This window comes from Oryx dammah, unplaced genomic scaffold (genome assembly GCF_014754425.2).
Source record: "Oryx dammah isolate SB20612 unplaced genomic scaffold, SCBI_Odam_1.1 HiC_scaffold_6, whole genome shotgun sequence".
NCBI classification, from domain to species: domain Eukaryota; kingdom Metazoa; phylum Chordata; class Mammalia; order Artiodactyla; family Bovidae; genus Oryx; species Oryx dammah.
In genome coordinates, this window is record NW_024070190.1 from 30,008,354 (window position 1) to 30,027,896 (window position 19,543).

A 19,543-nucleotide genomic window follows, 5' to 3' on the forward strand; every position below is an offset into this window, starting at 1 on the left:
CAATCTTTAAGAAGCTGATTATTGGTTCAAAATACGTGTACACATACATCAGGATATCACTCAGCTTTAGATTCTGAACTTTCTGATATTGGGGATAGGAAAGGCTGGTAACGAACTTCATTAACACACCAGGTAAACTCAGCACCATCCTCATACACAAATTATGGGAAATTACGTTTTCTGTTTCCTGAATGCCACCAACTCAAGCTGGGCTAGGTTTTGGATCAGCAACTTGTGCATGTCTCCCGCTTTGGGGAATTCAGCCCAAGGATCGTTGGGGATAGGATGAAGAGAATATGGTGAGACTAATCCGAAAGCCCCTGGAGCAGGGCATGGTAACCCACTCTGGTATTCTTGCCTGGAGAATTCCATGAACATAGGAGCCTGGCCGGCTACAGTCCACGGGGTCTCAAAGAGTTGGACACAACTGAAGCGACATAGCACACACGCAGTTCTAAAGAGGATCACAGTGTAAAGTTGAATACGATGTGCACTGCCCAAAGGCATCAGGCTCAGGAGGAAGCTGAGAACTGACAAAGCCTGCACACCATTTATCACGCTGGGGACTTCTGGCTTGGGGCACTTTTTTTTTTTTGGCCACACCAACAGATGTGGGACCTTAGTTCCCCAGGGATCAAACCTGTGCTTTCTACATTGGAAGGTAGAGTCTTAACCACTGTACTGCCAGAGAAGTCCCTGGGGCACCTTTTTGTACCTTATGTTTTATGGAGGATCTGCCCTACAACTCTCCTAGCTTCTCCTTCCCAAAGGCCCATTAAGTCCAAGATATAGCCCCATGGGAAACCCTGGGATGCATTCCACCATCGTCATCTTCTACTTTTTATGCTCCCAACTCCCTCCCATACAAGCACCAGCAAAGAGCCAAAATCTTCAGAGATATCACATTTGATTGATCATGTTTATTCAAAATTACAAAAATAGATATAAATAAAAATACCAGAATATAATTATTAAATATTCAGTGTACAGGAGTGGTCCTCACCTCACTCAGTGAATATTGGATGAATTCAGTTAGAAGGTCAGAAGGGAAAACTGGCCAAGAAAACATCTATGTGAAACTGAAACTGCAAATTTAGTGCTTCTCACAGTCTGTGCCCTAGAATGATACATTTATACATATCATCACCTGGGAGGCCCAAGAGGCCCCAGGAGTGACCCACGACTTCTCCAAACAGGCTATTCTGTATGACGTCACATCCAGACAATTTGGGGAAGTATCTAGACTTGCAGTCAGATACAGAACACCAGCTCTTACACTGACACAGCTTGCACACAAGTGTGCAACATATACACGCATATGTAACGTTTCCTGATACATTCATGGAATGTCAGAGCCCTTCCCTCAAGTCATTAGTGTCTCTACTCTCCAAACCATTGTTCTTTCATTGGTTGAGCTCTCTCAAGAGACCTCAGTTGTGTCATACTTCCTAATTGGGAAATTATTCATTTCCCAACAGTGGGCCTCCTGAATGGCCCGCTGCCAGGGAGCTGGGTCTCCTTCCACCTATGCACAGGAGATGCCATTTTTAACTCCAGGAAGCTTTAGTCCAGAAATGGACAATACCATCCCGGTTCAGGACCACCCTTCCATCCTGATCAGGAAGGATCTGGGCGTCCAGCACCCAGACCATATCTGAGGGTAAGTCTACTGTCGTTCACCCTGGGGGTAGCACAAGCAAAACCACCTCTGCAGAGTCCATCTTCCTCAGTCTCTTCCTTATATATAGCTGTGCAGCTGGCCCTACTGCAAAATTGACGGTCAGCATGGGAGTGGGTGGTGCTTTCCTTGGTTTTCTGGGGTCCTTCACAGGCCAAGGTCAATCTCTCCCCTGGTGTGAGTGTCGATCCAGGGCAGGAATTTTGAGACCCTCGTGTAGACTCCTGGCTTGTCCTTCATGGCACATTCACGGCCCCAGCTCACAATCCCAGTCAGGGTCAGGCGGCCTTGGATGGTACAGAGCAGTGGGCCCCCTGAGTCTCCCTGTTAAGCCAAAGACACAAAAGGTGAGTCCTAGGAGAAGTGAGAAGGGGGCCAATCGTGCCAAAGAGAGAAAAGAGAGTTTCCTAGAGTCAAAGTCCTTAGTGACTCCCTATTTCCTACCACATCAAGTTTAAAAATCCTCTGCTTGCCTTTCAAAGTCCTGTTATCTACAATTCCATCTACATTTTCAGACCCTATACTTCTCCTTCCCATCCCAAGATATGCCGTAGTCATTCTCATTTTTATATCTTGCAAACTGAAATGCTCCCTAATCTTCCCTCTGCTTCCCTACGGATTAAGAGTTATATTCTTTCTCTCTAAAGCGCCCCCCGCCATGGCCATGACCTTCTAGTTGGTGCTTACCTCCTTCTTCTAAACAGCTGATCAATTATAATTCACATGACACTCTGAGCACTGCATTGTAGTATGATTTTCTATTGTTTTCTCTTTCTTATGGTCTTAGTCCCTGTCCCTTTCTGAGTCTGAAGTGCCTAGCACAGAGCCAGGCTCTTGACAAATGTTTGGAACCACGGTCCTGATCCTGGCTTCTTGGGACTTTGACTGGAGAGAGACTCCCCAAAGTTGATAGGAAAAGGCCCAGAAGCCCTGGGAGAGCAGGGTGATGGAGAGAGACGCTTGGAATTCTCACCTGGCAGGAATCTGTTTCCCACTGCGGGTCAGCCGCACACAGCATTTTGTCAGTGACTTCAGTGCCATAGTAGTGGGGCTGCTGACACTCTTCATAGGAAACCAGATTCACAAAAGTCATTTTCAGCTGCTTTGGGTAGAGATAGTCAGCTGGATGGAGGAAACAGGGAGGAATTTATGTTAAGATGTGTCTGTCCAGTCTGCACACTGGGGCTCTGTCAGGGAGGGGACCAAAAAGTGTCCCTACCAGGGAAAGCCCTTATTTTTTTCCCCACCCATAATCTAGGTCTTTACCCCACCTGTAGTCCCTCACCCCTCACCCATTTAACTTTATGGCTCATCAGCTCCTAAACAATGCTCCCCACTCCATCCCTGGACCCATCTGCTGCTTCCATCGTGCTCCCATCTCTTTCTCCACAGTCCTCCCTTGATCAAGCTGAGCTCACTTCCAGGCGACAACACTTTCCCCAGGACCCTCTCAGCGAGACCCAAATGTCACTTACAGGGATTCTCTTTTCCGAAGCCAGTGATCTCACACCTTGTGCCAAAACGGGCATCTCCATATCGTGGGGGCAGGCAGATGGTCTGTATGGACCGGGAGGGCTGTGCACATTGGCCTCTGCTGGTACGGATCTTCAGCAAGGCTAGGGGAGCAGGAAGGAGGCAGAGGAGAAAGATCACCATCACTCCCCTCCAAACCCTGAAGCTGTCTGTTCCTGCATCAGTTAAGGTCAGAGGGCATCCTGGGAGGTCTGCTGGTAGCCTGTCACCTAAAATAAGCCTATTCTGTTCTATGCTTCAAGGGTTTTGTTCCAGTTGCTGACAGAGGCTTAGACAGCCAGGGCTACTACATACAGCTGTATGGATTTTTTTCCTGCAGAAAGCCCTGGCAGAGGTCATTGGGCTGAAACCAGCCCCAATACCCTCTCCAAGTTCTATATCCTGGTACAGACAGAGGCTCCATCCCACAACGGAAAGGGCGTCCCAGTCCAAGCTATCGCCACCCAGCGGAGGCTCCCTGTTTGGAAATTCAGGCACTCTACAGGAGTACCAGGCCCCTCGTGTTTTTCACCCTGAACCTTTCCCTACCACTCCCTTTAAAGCAGGGTCTTCAAGTTCCCCTACAACCGCAACCTCCCCCTCAGGTATCTCCAGATCCCCTTCCCCCAGCTAGCATCACTGGGCAGATGAGGGTTCTCCACTCACCAATATCATTGTGGTGAGCAAGGCTATCTGCACTGTAGTCCTCATGCAAGATGAGCTTTTCCACCTCAAACTTCATCTCCCCAAGTGTGTCGGAGTTAAGCTGTGACTGACCCAGGTAGACAATGTAGTCCTCCTTCTTTGGGTGATTACTGTGGGGAGATGTGTCAGACAGTCTGACCCTGTGAGATCCTGTCAATTTCCCCTCCCCACCACAATGACCCGAGAGCATCACCTCTCCCCAGGGCCCTGGGCCATGTAGAGAGAGGCTGAGGGATTAGAAATAAGGGGAATCTTTTGCTGGGAAGGAGGAAGGGATTCGTTTGGGCAGAAGGGTCAGGGACAAGAAACAAGGACCGTACGTGAAGCAGTGTGTGGCGCTGACCACCCAGCAGGGGCTGATGAGACTGCCACCGCACAAGTAGGTAACAGAGCCTCCTCGATGTCTCCTATAGATGGCTGCAAACCAAGGCTGGCTCTCGATGGTGGTGGACTTTCCCCCAACAATCTTAAAGCGAGGCCTCAGAGCCTTCTGGCCACATTGGAACTCCACTTTCTCCTTAGGAGAGGAGGGACTTTTTCCTGGAGGAGAAAGAAAGGGATGTCTTGGGCAGGGAGGTAGGATAAAGTATTTTGCTCCTGGTCCTCTGACCACCCAGTTTTCAGGGCCAGGCAGGCCTCCCTCCTCATCCCTCCTGTGATGCAATAAGGGAACACAGGAGTTTGTCACCTTCTACCCCACCATCATAAACAGGCCAGTGACACTTACCAGCAGAGCAGTCCTGCACCATGCACTCCCGGACAAACTGGCCGAAAGGGTCAATCTGCACATAGCACCAGGGCTTTCTCTGATTGTCTGGGTTCCTGGCAACATAGAGGGGAGGAGGGTGTCATTCCAAGCCAAATTGCCTTTTCTGTATCTTCCCCTTCAGAGAAGACTCAACCAATGGCCTTGATTTTTCTCATACTATGGCCAGCACTTGGCAAACAGGATAGTAACAAGGGTTTCTGTGAGGCCAAGGTCCTTGCTATCCCCACTTACCACTTACCTGCAATAATTGTGTTTCCCCAGGCCCAGCTGAATGGCATCAGATCTGTGGGCATGGTACATTTTCAGAAGGACAGTGGCAGAGTCCCAGGCCAGGCAGGGCCGGCCTCTGAGGTCTGTGTTGGCCTTCCCTCGGTAAGAGTGACCATTCCCCTGATAGCAGGTTTTCGATGTATCTGTGGAAGAATGTGGGGATGAGAATATTAGAGAAAGAAGTTCAGACAGGCATTTTAGAGAACTTGCCAGGCCTCAGATGATTTCAGTGAGGCAGAAGATCCTAGAAAGGGGCTCTTTCCACCCCCATCTTACATTTGTGCAGCCCCAGCTTCATGAGCTGAGAAGGCAATGGCACCCCACTCCAGTACTCTCGCCTGGAAAATCCCATGGATGGAGGAGCCTGGTAGCCTGAAGTCCGTGGGGTGGCTAAGAGTCAGACATGACTGAGCAACTTCACTTTCCCTTTTCACTTTCATGCACTGGAGAAGGAAATGGCAACCCACTCCAGTGTTCTTGCCTGGAGAATCCCAGGGATGGGGGAGCCTGGTGGGCTGCCGTCTATGGGGTCACACAGAGTCGGACACGACTGAAGGGACTTAGCAGCAGCAGCAGCAGCTTCATGAGACAGTGTGTGTTCACGGTACATCACATGGGGGTGAAGATGCCCTCCACTCCACCTCCTAACTCCTGCCTGCTCTTGCATCCTACCCATGTCTCCCTGCCCCCAAATCACTGGTACCCCTGCCCCCTCCCAGTTAGAGTCAGGACCCCCATACCTATCTCACAGTATTCCCCTTGGAATTTCTTTGGGCAAATGCATCGCTGAATGTTGGAGAAGTACTTGTAGGACACACATTTTCCTCCATTCAGACAGCCACAGTCCGCTGGAAAACACAAAGGTTGGAGGGTAAGCAAGGAGCGTGGGAGTAGGCCAGGGGAGAACCAGCCTTGAAGCAAGAACAGGGAGGGGCTGCCCCCTGAGGCTTTTCCAAAATATCTGTGCAAGGGGTAGATACTCACATACACCAGACTCTTTATGAACTTCATTGCTGCCCTGGAAGAGATAGGGGAGTGGGGGAGAGAAAGTTCATCAAAGGTTCCATGTTCCTGAGACCCCGGAGTGAAGAGGAACTGGCTCCAATCCCAAAACTCACCCTCCCTCCAGTTGCCTCTCTCCTCACCCTGTTCATGTCTAACTAGCCCTCATATGGAAGATCATAGGTTTCCAGCAGATAGAAATGGACTGACTCAAATAAGCTTCACAAATCAGGTTCCAGCAGGTTGTGGCAGTCCCTGCGGCTTCTTCTTCCCTTGGCAGCAAGTGCAAGCTCCCCAGTTCTCAAGGCCCCAATGCCACGCCTGTCCTTTTTCCCTGTTTGGCTCTACTGTTGATGAATTTTGGAGGATTCCAGCTCCCTATGCGGCCCCTTCCTTCCCCTGCGCTGTTCGGGGGTCTTGCAAGCCGCCTCCCGTCACCTACAGTCAAAGCAAGGAAGCCACTCACATCAGAGTCGCTCACGACCAGGGCACAGACGAGCAGGCATGCCAACAGGACCCTCATGGTGGCAAGGCTGGGGCTCTAGACAGAAGTTCTGCATGGGAAGGAGAAGTCAGGGGACGAAGCGGAGGAGCGTGAAGGCGGACGGGGTGGATTACTGCAGTTCAGGGCTGGAGCCCCTAGGTTCCCTCCCAGGCCTGGCCCGTCTCCCCTTTCTGGAGGTTCAGGGGGTCGTGGCGCAGCCTGGACCCGCCGCTGCAAGGGGATACATGGGCACGGGGCTCGGTGACTCAGCGCGCAGACGCAGCCGAGCCGGGGCAGACTGTAAGGGGCAGTAAAGCCGGCACGAGCGGGGTCCCCCGAATCCACTCTGCGCTCTCAGGGAGGCTCACACTCACCCGCGGCTACGGCCAGAGGGGCGCAGGACCTGGACCGTGGGGACTTGTAGGCACTCTGATGCTCCGCCGGGGTCTAGGGCTCCAGTCTCTGCGCTGTGCTGCCAGCCGGCACTGCAGGCTCTATATTAGGACTCGCCCCAGTTCTGGCCCCGCCCCAGCCCGGGATCGCCCCGTCCGCTCCCTTCCCTCCCCTTCCCTGCGGGCCCGCCGCCACTTGGACCCCGCAGGCTTCCACAACCGAAACTGTGAGAGGCAGCGCGGTCCCCAGTGGAGGGGGTGAACCAGGTCTGAACCTAGAGATGGAGAGGTAACTAAATTCACCGCCCCTTCCTTCCATTCACCTGGCCTGGGCCCGCCGAATTGCCAAAAGGAGAGACGCTAGGGAGACTCTCCCCTCCAGTAAACCAGCTCTTCACCCTCGTCCTCCAACTGCCTGGAACAGCGATTCGGAGCCCTGGGCCTAGGGGCATAGCCCGCAGCTCATACAGCTGTGAAGTCTTTCTCAATGTGAAAGTGCAGGCTCGTTGAAACAGACAAAAAAACCCCAAAAACCCTGCTTACTGGGGCTGCCCCTGTAGTATGCCGGCTTCTCCAAAATCAACACAACCAGTGGATAAGACAAGCTGAGTTTATTGCTTACTGCAGTAAGGCAGTTTGGTTGTGACAGTGGGTTGGGGGAGGGCGTCGGATTTTATTGAAAATTTGCAGTTTGATTGGGCTTCCCTTGTGGCTTAGCTGGTAAAGAATCCGCCTGCAATGCGGGAGACCCAGGTTCAATCCCTGAGTTGGGAAGATCCCTGGAGAAGGGAAAGGCTACCCACTCCAGTATTCTGGCCTGGAGAATTCCGTGGACTAGTCCACGGGTCGCAAAGAGTGGGACAGGACTGAGTGACTTTCACTTTTGCAGTTTGATTTAAGGGAGGTCTTTGAAAGTGAGGACTTGAAAAGGATTGGATAAGAATGCTGCTATGATTTTGTAGGATTGTGAGAACAGGGCTTCCAAAGGCTTCCCACTCGCATGAGTGGCATAGTACCTATCTGCCAGTGCAGGAGACAGAAGAGACTTGGATTGGATCCCCCGAGGGCACGGCAGCCCTCTCCAGTATTCTTGCCTGGAGAATCTCCATAGAGAGACGACACAGGAAGATTAGTCCATAAAGTTCCAAAGAGACAGGACTGAGGCAATTTTACACTCACGCACGTGAGAATAATGTCTTAGGGCACAAACTGTCGATGCTTTCTGTTGAAGTTTTGATGTGTCTTCCAGGAAGTTCCTCTAATGAACCATCCATAGTATTGTCACTTAATAAAGACAATAAAGCCTTCTTAATGTAGAAACTTGTTTTCACCTCTGAAGAAAGGAATTGGGAAACTGGAGGACAAGAATAAGATTTATTTTTCACTATACGGCCTTTTACACTGTTAAATTTTTGAACATATCCTTGTATATCACCCATTCCAAAAAGATAATTACGGTTTTAAATGCATGTTTATTTAGTATTCTATATCATAAAACCTTGTTTCTACAAGATAAAATAATTGCTCATCAAGTAAGATTGGTCTTCAGAAAGACCATGTGTAAAGAACTCTACTTATGCTTCCTGCCTGACGGCAAGTGCACAGTTGTGTACACACACACAACTCCATGCATATACACCTATCTCTCAGGCAGAGCTGAAGAAGCACAGTAGGGACTCTGGAGTTCAGTCACCCCCATGCCTTTCCCCTAGTGTTGGGAACCAGGGCTTGGGGTCACCTGAATCCACCCTGTCACCTCAGTGGAAGGGGAGGAGGCTGAATCCTCCCAAGGCTTAGGAGAAGGGGCCACTGGGAGGCCCAAAGAGGCATAAGGCTTGGTCCCTCTCCCTGCCTAGTGTTAAAGGCTCAGTCATGTCTGACTCTTTGCCACCCCATGGGCTGTTGCCTCTGTCCATGGGATTTCCCAGGCAAAAATACTGGAGTGGGTAGCCATTCCCTTCTCCAGGGGATCTCCCCAATCCAGGGATTGAACCTGGGTCTCCCGCATTACAGGCAGATTCTTTACCGTCTGAGCCACCAGAGGCCTACAGCATTTTGCTTCCTGGCAAACCTGGACCTTGGTTCTGGGTTCACCTGAGAGGGGTAGGAAGAAAGTACCAGGAGAGCAGGAAGAAGGAAAGCCTCTTTGCTCTGATCCAGCCAGAGGTCTCAGGATTCTGGCCTCTGCCTGGGGAAAGTATAAGCTCACTATCCAGCTGGTGAGGCCAGTGACCCATCGTCTTCTGGAGAGATTTTCTGTGCCCAGCTCTGAGCTGCCAGCCTCACGTTCTGAGTCAGAATGCTAGAGGCCTCCAAACCAGCTTTGCTACTTCCTCTAGAAGATCCTGGTATGTTTTGTTTGGAGTTAGAACCCACTAATTGTAAATAAATGTGATCAAAATGTAAACAGAGATGTTGCTGCCTGAGGACTTACCCCGAAACTTGTAGGTTAGTTATCAGGAAATTCCCAGCTGACTCTTGTGATTCACAGCACACTCCCGGCAGCTCTCATGACTTCAGATTACTTGGCTGGAGGCTGTCATGCTGATGCTGAGAGCCGGATGACCTCATTTCCTCCTGGACAAAGAGACTTGGAGACCGTTATGCGCCGTGACACTCCTCTTCCCCCTCCTTCCTGTTGTGGCCTCTTCACCTAGTTGAACAATCCTAGAGCCTCTGTGAAGACAGAATTTCTTTTCCACTTTGTGACCTTTGGTGCTCTCTGAAATCTGTGTTCATCTTTTGGTGCAGTCATCTTGTAATTCTTTTAGGGCAGACACTACGTCTTAAGTATCTTTCTCTCCCTCAGCACCTGATGCACGCCTTGTTCACCTAGGTGCTTTATTATGAAGGAATCCATGAACAAGTGAGAACAAAGCATTCTGGGGCTCCCTAGAAGTTTCCCTCCTCCTCTTTGTCTTTTCTTTTTTGCCTTGCCATAAAAAAATAGTCCTGACATAATTTCTGTCTTTTGCTAAAAAGCACCTTGATACAAACCATTCCTCTTTAAACTCAGAGCCTCCTTACATAGCTGGGAATTGTTTTTCCCATTCTGTAAATGAGGAAAATGAGGTGGAGAGAAGAGACATAACTGATAAGTGGCAAAGCAAGCACTAGAATCCAGATTTTCTCATCCTTGGTCCTGTGCTCTATACCTCACTGCCTCCAAAGAGAAGGATTCAGAACAGAAGACTCTGAAGAGAAGGATCAGATGATGTAAGATGTTTCTGCTCAGGTGAGCCCTCTTACTGGCTTTGGAGACTTCCTTCTAGAAACACACCTCAGACTATGGACTCTGAGCTCCCGGGAGGCCCCGGCTATAATGAGTTAGTCTCTCGCCTGAATTCCTGAAACTAACTTAGTGGTCTAAGGTATCTGAAGTTTCTATCCAGTGTGAGAAAATAAGGAACTGAATATATGTGGTTTCATTCTGTTCCTGACTCTCAGAGTAAAACCACCAACCTCCGGCTTCCACATCTCAGCAGTCCAGATCCCTCAAGTTAGATGTGTCAAAAGAGACTAATGGAGAGGTGCTGTTTCCTGGAGAGACTCATAAAAAAAGCAGGCAGATGCCAAGTGTGCAAGGAGGACCAGGATACCGAACTTGGCCCTGAGACTGTGTCTAGGAAGCTAGCCCACTGAAGGGCTATTTTCTGACTAGCAGGACCCAAAGGGAAGTTCATGTCGAGTCACAGAATGTTTTCCTGGGTTGCTATACCAAGAGTATTCAACTTGGTACTGTGTATAAAGTACAGTGTCTAGCCACAGGTCAGCCACATCCAAGCTGATTGACCTCAGGCAAGATATTTAATTGTTTGGGTCTCAGTTGCCCATGTACAAAAAGAGGCAACGCCTGCCCTGCCTGTGCCTCACTTTGCCGATTGCATGAGGTCATAGACGTGTGTGAAGTCATTCGTTCATTCTTTTATGAAATCACTCAGTATTTATCATGGGCCTTGTGTGCGTCAGGCAGAGTTCTAGATGCTGGAGACTCACGGATGAAATTTGGAAACCATAATTCCCACCTCAAATGCTTGTCTTGCCTTCCTGTCTATGACTCTCCTGTCTCAGAAGTCCAGGCCATTCCTGGGACTTCATCCCAGGCTTCCAGTCAAGTGGCAATGCTACGTCCTTAGCCAACAGTTCCCAGCAACCGGCCAGCTGTGTGCGCTGCTCATCCCCTCAGTGCTGACTCCCACTCTCTCCTTCTCCTCTTTAGTCGTCCGTGGACTGAAACTCTTCTTTCTCTCACACTCATGGGACAGACAGATTCCTCTGCAGTTCTGGGAAGGAGGTACTGAATGCTGGTCGCATAATTTCCTTGGGTCTGAAGACATGTTGGGTCTCTCTGCATGTTTAATGCTAAGGGGGAAGATACTGTTTCACAGTAGGCACTGGCAGCCACGTCTGGGGCCTGTAACATGATAGGGGAGGTGCAGGAGCTGCTAGGCCCCCAGTGGCCTGTGGAAAGAGTAGGGCGGGGGAAACCACATACTTGCTTCCTTACTCATAGAAAGCAAAAAGCCCAGGGGCTATACCCTGAGGTTATACTCTTTCGTCAGTGAACAAAGGGGCCAAGTTGGACCCTCCAGCTTCATCTTATGAACCCTACCCTTTCTCATCATTTCTGCCTCATCATCTCTGGTCCAATTCCTAGCCCCACCCAAGCCAGTAAGCTCAGACGTCTGAATGAATTATTTTCAGCCTTGGCCAGATTTTCCTTTGTCCCTAATTTAAATCTGGTTACTTCCTAAATCAGGAACTTATTACTTCAAAGAGTGTTGGTCATGGCTTTCCAGACCTTTTGGATTCTGAGGCCACCTACCAGAAACAAAGCTAGGCCCTGGTCCTAGGACTTCTGCTTGGAGCCCAGAACACCTTGCTGGATGGCAATAGCTTCTTGCTGCTGCTGCTGCTGAGCTGCTTCAGTCGTGTCCGACTCTGTGCGACCCCATAGATGGCAGCCCACCAGGCTCCCCCATCCCTGGGATTCTCCAAGCAAGAACACTGGAGTGGGTTGCCATTTCCTTCTCCAATGCATGAAGGTGAAAAGGGAAAGTGAAGTTGCTCAGCCGTGTCCGACTCTTCACTACCCCATGGACTGCAGCCTCTGTCCATGGGATTTTCCAGGCGAGAGTACTGGAGTGGGTTGCCATTGCCTTAGCTGGAAGCTAAAAGGGATTCCAGAAACAAAGGACTAGAATGGGAAACCAAAAACTGATGGGTTTGCTAAAAACTGCCAAGAAGTCAATGCCGTTAAAGGAAGTACGTTCAACTAGGAGTTAGCATACTCAAAAATATTGTTCAGATGAAAACCAACATAACATCCACAGCTTATATGAGGTAAAATTTCATGAGTTTAGGACACTCACAAGCTGCATCCTATAACTCTGCCTTTAACACAAATGCAGCACTTCCCTTTCCATTACACAGAGAGGAAAATAGAGGGCTGAAGAAAGGAAGTGAATCATCTGAGTTCATTCACTGAAAATGATGAGATTCAGAATTCACCAATTTTGAGGAACCTCATGACACATTTCCCCCCTCCCCTCCTATTCTGAATCTGCTCTCCTCCCTTCCTGACCACCCTCAGTCCCTACCCTCAGTCTCTTTGTCTTCCTACCCACCTGTGGAAGGTGTTTCTTTTCTCCAAATGGTGATTGATAACAGTGTGATGAGAAAGCCAAGTCCTGGGGAGAGGTCAGTCCCCTTTTAGAAGATACTAGAGGATGAAATGTAAGGAAGTCTGTGAGAAGAGGGGGCAGGGGGCATGGCAGAGAGCCCCTGAAAGAGATCTGTGTGCAGAGTGAAGAGAAAGAATAGTACGTAGATAATCTAACCATTGAGGCTCGTGTTTACTCTGTGAATAGTGATGGTAGTAATATGATAGAAACTAAAGAGGAAGTCTTTTCTCTCCATGGGGATATTACAATCTATCCCTTGTTGAAGATAGATTATAATAGCCAACTTATATTGCTTACATTCATTTTGTTTTTCTGGCTTTTCCAGTGGCTCAGTGGTAAAGAATCTATCTGCAATACAGGAGACATGTGTTTGATCCCTGGATCGGGAAGATCCCCTGGAGGAGGGTATAGCAACCTGCTCCAGTATTCTTGCCTGGAGAATCCCATGGACAGAGGAATCTGGCAGACTACAGTCCACGTGGTCACAAAGAGTCGGACACAACTAAAGCGACTGAGCCGTATCAGCATTTTTTCAGTGTTATCAACAACCTTTAAGGAAGGTACTATTGGGACTTCCCTGCTGGTCCTGTGGTTAAGACTCTCAGCTCCCAATGCAGGGGGGCCAGGTTCACTCCCTGGTCAGGGAACTAGATCCCACATGCTGCAACTAAGACCTGGTGCAGCCAAATAAATGAATATTAAAATAAAAAAAGGAAGGTACTATTAATATCACCCTTTTATGGATGAGAAAACTGAGGCTCCCAGAGTTTAAGCAGTTTACCCATGGTTGCGCTGCAGGCAAATGGTAAAGCTGAGACTCACACCCAGGGTTGGTTGATTCCCGGGTTTGGAGAACTACCTCTGAGGCAATATCATAGTCAGTCAGGAAGGTGGAGATCCTAGTCCTTATACCTAATATCCCTATTCTAACCCCATGGTGCCATCCCAGAGTGTCCCCAGTAGTCCAAGTCATGTCTGGGTTGAGTCCTATCTGTGCAGCTTGAGCCAGACTGAAAAAATTTTCCTCCTTTTGCTTAATAAACCCAGCCATGGCTGTATCTGCAGGGTCCAGTCAGAGAAGTTCATTGGGTCTTTTGTATGTGCTTATTTTTCTGTGTAGCTCTCTAGAAGCATCAAAGGTGAGTTTTTTTCTTTTTCAAAACTGTTATTCACCTATATTTATATGATGGAGATACCTAGGATTTTTCTGTGGGGAAATAACAATAGCATCTCTACACTGAGCATGCATTTTATTTAGCAGGCATTAAGTAATCATCCTATGTGCATTATCTCATTTAATCCTCAGTGAAGGAGATTCAGTTTTGACCCTTCAGATAAGGAAACTGAGGCCCTGAGAGGTTTAGAACACACAGCCAAGTCAATATCAGTAGTGTTGTCCCTTTACCTCTTTCTGAGGGGGGAAAAAAAACCCTGTTAAGTAAGTTCCTCGAAAATCTGTAGTAATAAATATTACTAATGTTAGTTTTCCAACCTTGTCTTAAATGTTTTAAGAATTACAAAATCTCAAGTAACTTCCTAGGAAATTCTGATTCATTAAGTCCAGAAGTGGGTTCAGGAATCTTATTCTTTATATACATCCCAGAAGATTTTTACCATCAAACAAGTTTGAAGAAAATGTCAGTTAAGTCATGCCTAGGGAGTGTTACTTTATTTTTTCACCTAGGAATGCCCAACTAAATCACTAATTTTCTATCAACTGGGGCTTCGACTCTAACCCAATCCTTTGAGATGGGAGCCCGAAGAGAGCAGAGGTGGGAAAATCCAGGGCTGGAAGGCTGACTTTGGGACAGAGTTTCACAGACAGAGATGAATCAAGAAGGGGATGTACACCTGAGAGCCTTGTGCCAACCCAGTCACCCTCAGGCGATTTTTCTAAAGAATCTGTTCTCTGAAAGCTAATTGCTTCAACACCTCTGTACTTGTTCTTTTTTTTTTAGATAATAATGATAGTTTCATTTTAAAAATGCCAAACATATGGCTAATGGAGGGACTTTTCCATGTAGAAACTAAAGGAATTTGGGGGAATCAGAGTAACCCTCAAAGTCATGGGAATGGATAAGAAATTGACAACTCAAGGCTTCAGAAAAATTGGGAGAAGCTGAGTAACCCTGAGAACAAAGAAGAATTGAGAGTACTTGTACTGACCGGTGCTTTTCGTTTTAAAAATCTGTATTTGTCTTTGTTGCTGTGCCAGTTTCTCTAGTTGCAGTGTGCAGCCTTCTCATTGCAGTGGCTTCTCTTGTTGCAGAGCATGGGCTCAAGACACATGGGCTTCAACATCTGTGGCCCATTGGCTTAGCTGCCCCCGCGGCATGTGGGATCTTCCTAGACCAGGGATCAAACCTGTGTCCCCTGCATTGGCAGGCATATTCTTGACCACCGGACCATCTGGGAAGTCTCTTCCTGGTATTTGTCTAGCTGTGATATTTCCTCACAGATCTTATGCTGGCCCAACTTCTGAGCTTCCCAAGGCCAGTTTATTTGTTTATTTTCTTCTGGTTCCACATGAATAGAACTGGGTTTCCAGAGCATCATCCCTTTGCAGGGAGTGTGGGAACTATGCCTTTCAACGATGGACCCAGCAGCGTATGGGATGACCGCAATGCTTGCATTTGTAGTCAAGAAGGAAGCAACAGTGTCGTTCTCCCCATGCACACCCTCTGCTCCTTTGCAAAGCATCCTAAAGACTTATTCAGTCTGCATTGTGACAGTCAGCTTAGTCTAATCATAAAGAAAATTCAACGCCAAGTTCTAAAACTGAGAGAACTGAACTCGACTCAAACTGCTCATTTCATTCAATGAACTAAAAATTACTTTCAAATACCTAAGGCATGCCAAGCACGACTCTGGGCCCTGAGACATGATCCCTGCCCTCAAGAAGTTTAAAATCTAGTAAAGAAGAAAAAATGAATATACATGAAATAATGTATGATGACTTATTTAAAAAAAAAAAAAAGAAAGTAACAAATGTTGGCAAAGGATATAAATTAGAACTCTTACGCACTATTGGTGGGATTGTAAGATGTTGCAAACCACAATGGAAAACAGTATGGCAGTTCTTCAAACAATTAAATCTAGAACTAGGAAATGACCAGCAATTCCACTTCTGGGTATAATATCAAAAAGAAAATTTAAAACAGAGTTCAAAGAAATTTGTATACCCATGTCATAGCAGCACTACTCACAATAACCACATGGTGAAGCAATCTATGTCCACTGACAGATGAAGAGATAAGCAAAATGGTACAAACATACGGTGGAACATTAGTCAGTCTTTAAAAGTTCAGCGACTGAACTGAACTGAACTGAAATGAAAAGGAAGAAAAGCTTGTCACTTGCTATATAACATGGATGAATCTTGAGGACATTGTCGGGTTCATGCTTAGTCACTCAGTGTGTCCAACTTTGCAACCCTGGTAGCCCACCAGGCTCCCCTGTCTATGGAGTTTTCCAGGCAAGAACACTAGAGTGGGTTGCCATTTCCCACTCCAGGGACTCTTCCCAACCCATGGATTGAACCTGAATCTCTTGTGTCTCCTGCATTGGCAGAAGAGTTCTTTACCACTGCATCACCTGGGCAGCCTTGAGGACATTATGCTAAGTGAAATAGTTCAGTTCAGTTCAGTTCAGTTGCTCAGTCGTGTCCGACTCTTTGCGACCCCGTGAATTGCAGCACGCCAGGCCTCCCTGTCCATCACCAACTCCCGGAGTTCACTCAGACTCACGTCCATCTAGTCCGTGATGCCATCCAACCATCTCATCCTCTGTCATCCCCTTCTCCTCCTGCCCCCAGTCCCTCCCAGCATCAGAGTCTTTTCCAATGAGTCAACTTTTCGCATGAGGTGGCCAACGTACTGGAGTTTCAGCTTTAGCATCATTCCTTCCAAAGAAATCCCAGGGCTGATCTCCTTCAGAATGGACTGGTTGGATCTCCTTGCAGTCCAAGGGAATCTCAAGAGTCTTCTCCAACACCACAGTTCAAAAGCATCAATTCTTCGGTGCTCAGCTTTCTTCACAGTCCAACTCTCACATCCATACATGACCACAGGAAAAACCATAGCCTTGACTAGACGGACCTTAGTCAGCAAAGTAATATCTCCGCTTTAATAAGCCAGTCACAAAAATCATACATAGATATATAAGATTCCACACATATCTATAGATACAGAGGTATCCAAAGTAACCAAATTTCTAGAGACAGAGAATGGTGGTTACCAGAGGTTGGTGGGAGGGAGAACTAGGGAGTTGTGAAAGAGCTATAAAGTTTCAGGTTTTTTTTTGCTTTTAATGGCAACATAGTGGTATACAATATTATGTTAGTTTCATCTGTACAACATAGTGATTTAACATTTAAATACATTATGAAATGAACACCATAATAAATCTAGTAACCATTTGTTCTCATACAAAGTTATTTTAATATTATTAAGGATATATACATCCCTGTGACTTATTTATTTTATAACAGGAAATTCAAAACCTTAATTCTCTTCCCCTAGTTCCCTCAAACTTTCCCTCTCTGGAAACCACCCATTTGATCTCTGTTTCTAAGAGCCTATTTTCTTTTTTTTGATTAATCAATTATTTATTTTTGGCTGCACTGGATCTTTGTTGTTGCCTGTGGACTTTCTCTAGTTGCAGCGAGCAAGGACTGCTCTCTATTGCTGTCCACGGGCTTCTCATCATGGTGGCTTCTCTTGTTGTGGAGCATGGGTTCCCGGCATGCGTTTTCAGCCGTTGTGGTGAGTGGGCTCAGTAGTTGTGGCACATGGACTTGGTTGCTCCTGGCAAGTGGGATCTTCCCAGACTAGGAATCGAACCTGTGTCCCCTGCATCAGCAGGCAGATTCTTAACCCCTTGAAGGAAGTTCCAAGCCTGTTTACATTTTCTTTTTATTTATTTGTTTGTTTTGTTTTTTAGATCCCACGCCGTCTATGGGGTCGCACAGAGTTGGACACTACTGATGTCACTTAGCAGCAGATCTGACATATAAGTTCAATCATATGGTGTTTGTCTTTCTCTGACTTATTTCTCTTGGCACGATACTCTCTAGATCCATCCATGTTATTGCAAGTGGCGAGGTTTTTTTTTTTTTATGGCTAAGTAATATCTCGTTGTATAAATACTCCACATCTTCTTTATCCATGCATCTACTGATATGGACTTAGATTCCTTCCATATCTTGGCTATTGTAAATAATGCTGCGATGAACATAGTGTGCAAGTATCTTTTTTAATTTGTGCTTTTGTTTTCTTCATGTAAATATTTGGAAGTAAAATTGTAGAGTAGCTTCTTTCTTTCTTTCTTTCTTTCTTTGAAAAGCATGTATACCATTTTCCATAGTGGCTAACCAATTTACAGTCCCACTAACAATACCTGAGGATTCCCTTTTCTCTGCATCCTTGCCAGTACTTGTTATTTATTGTTTTCTTGTGAACGGTCATGGTCCTTCTGACGGGTATCAGGTAGTATCTTGTGGTTTTGATTTTCACTTCCCTGATAGTGCTGTTGTGCCTCTTTTTATGTGTCTGTTGACCATCTGTATGTCATCTTTGGAAAAATGTCTATTTAGGTCAATAGACATTTTGCCAATTTTTTAGTTGAATTATTTGACCTTTAAAAAAAAATACTGAGTTGTGTGAGTTCTTTATATATTTTGGATATTAACTCCTGATCAAATATATTATTTGCAAATATCTCTTCCCATTCTGTCGGAGAAAGCAATGGCACCCCACTCCAGTACTCTTGCCTGGAAAATCCCATGGATGGAGGAGCCTGGTAGGCTGCAGTCCATGGGGTTGTGAAGAGTCAGACATGACTGAGCGACTTCCTTTTCACTTTTCACTTTCATGCATTGGAGAAGGAAATGGCAACCCACTCCAGTGTTATTGCCTCGAGAATCCCAGGGATGAGGGAGGCTGGTGGGCTGCCGTCTATGGGGTCGCACAGAGTCGGACACAACCGAAGAGACTTAGCAGCAGCAGCTTCCCATTCAGTAGGCAGTCTTTTCATTTTTTGGTGGTTTCTTTCACTGTACAAAGCTTTTTGTTTGAAGTAGTCCCATTTGCTTATTTTTACTTTTGTATTTCTTGCTCAAGGAGACAGATCCAAAAAATATTGCTAAGACTGTTCTTGAAGAGTATACTGCCTATGTTTTCTTCTAGAAGTTTTATAGTTTTAGGTCTTGCATTTAAATCTTTAATCTGTTTTGAGTTTCTTTTTGTATATGGCTTGAGAAAGTGGTTTAGTTTCATTCTTTTGCAAGTAGCTGTCCAATTTTCCCAACACCATTTATTGAAGAGGCTGTATATTCTTGCCTCCTTTACATGCTAAGTTGATTCAGTCGTGTCTGACTCTTTTCGACCCTATGGACTATAGCCTGCCAGGCTCCTCTGTCCATGAGATTCTCCAGGCAAGAATACTGGAGTGGGTTGCCATTTCCCTCTCCAGGGGATCTTCCTGGGATTGAACCTGGGTCTCCTGCACTGCAGGTGGGTTCTTTACCATGAGCCTCCTGGGAAGCCCATGCTTCCTTTGTTGTATATTAACTGACCATATAAGAATAAGCTTATCTCTGGGATCTCTATTCCATTGATCTATGGGTTTTGTTTTGTGCCAGCGCCATCCTGTTTTGATTACCGTATTAGTAGTGTGGTTTGAAACCAGGGACTGATATGATCAGCCTTGTTCTTCTTTTTTAAGATTGCTTTGGCTAATTGGGGTCTTCTATGTTTCCATAAAAATTTTAGGATTATTTATTCTAGTTTGGTGAAAAATGTTTTTGATATTTTGGTAAGGATTGCTTTGAATCTGTAGGTTTCCTTGGGTAGTATGGACATTTTAATAGTATTAATTCTTCCAGTCTATGAACATGGCATAGATGGTCTGTGTCAGTTTTAACTTCTTTCACCCATGTGTTATGGTTTTCAGAGTACAGATCTTTCACCCCCTTGGTTAGATTTGTTCCCAGATATTTTATTCCTGTGATGCAATTATAAATGGTATTATTTCCTTAATTTATCTTTC

The 19,543-nt window shown here is 46.6% G+C and overlaps 1 protein-coding gene and 1 long non-coding RNA gene across 3 annotated transcripts; both read right to left on the reverse strand.

The window, feature by feature from the left end:
• Positions 1–888: 888 nt before the first annotated feature.
• PLAU (plasminogen activator, urokinase) lies at positions 889–7,145 on the reverse strand. 2 transcript variants are annotated; one of them, XM_040242469.1, is made up of 11 exons: positions 6,795–7,145; positions 6,403–6,490; positions 5,919–5,952; positions 5,675–5,782; positions 4,903–5,077; positions 4,623–4,717; positions 4,216–4,435; positions 3,857–4,005; positions 3,154–3,294; positions 2,652–2,800; positions 889–2,002 (listed from the first exon to the last, which is right to left on the reverse strand). In XM_040242469.1, the coding sequence occupies exons 2-11, from the start codon at positions 6,457–6,459 to the stop codon at positions 1,826–1,828; spliced, it is 1,305 nt and encodes a 434-aa protein (XP_040098403.1). In that variant the 5' UTR covers positions 6,460–6,490; positions 6,795–7,145; the 3' UTR covers positions 889–1,825. The 2 variants fall into 2 exon arrangements, with proteins under 2 accessions (XP_040098403.1, XP_040098402.1); XM_040242468.1 differs by having other exon boundaries at positions 5,675–5,952; positions 6,795–6,890.
• Positions 7,146–7,408: 263 nt separating this feature from the next.
• Positions 7,409–9,458, reverse strand: LOC120865311. The gene is made up of 2 exons (XR_005721366.1): positions 9,247–9,458; positions 7,409–8,166 (listed from the first exon to the last, which is right to left on the reverse strand). It is a non-coding gene; the product is annotated as an uncharacterized LOC120865311 (long non-coding RNA).
• Positions 9,459–19,543: the final 10,085 nt, after the last annotated feature.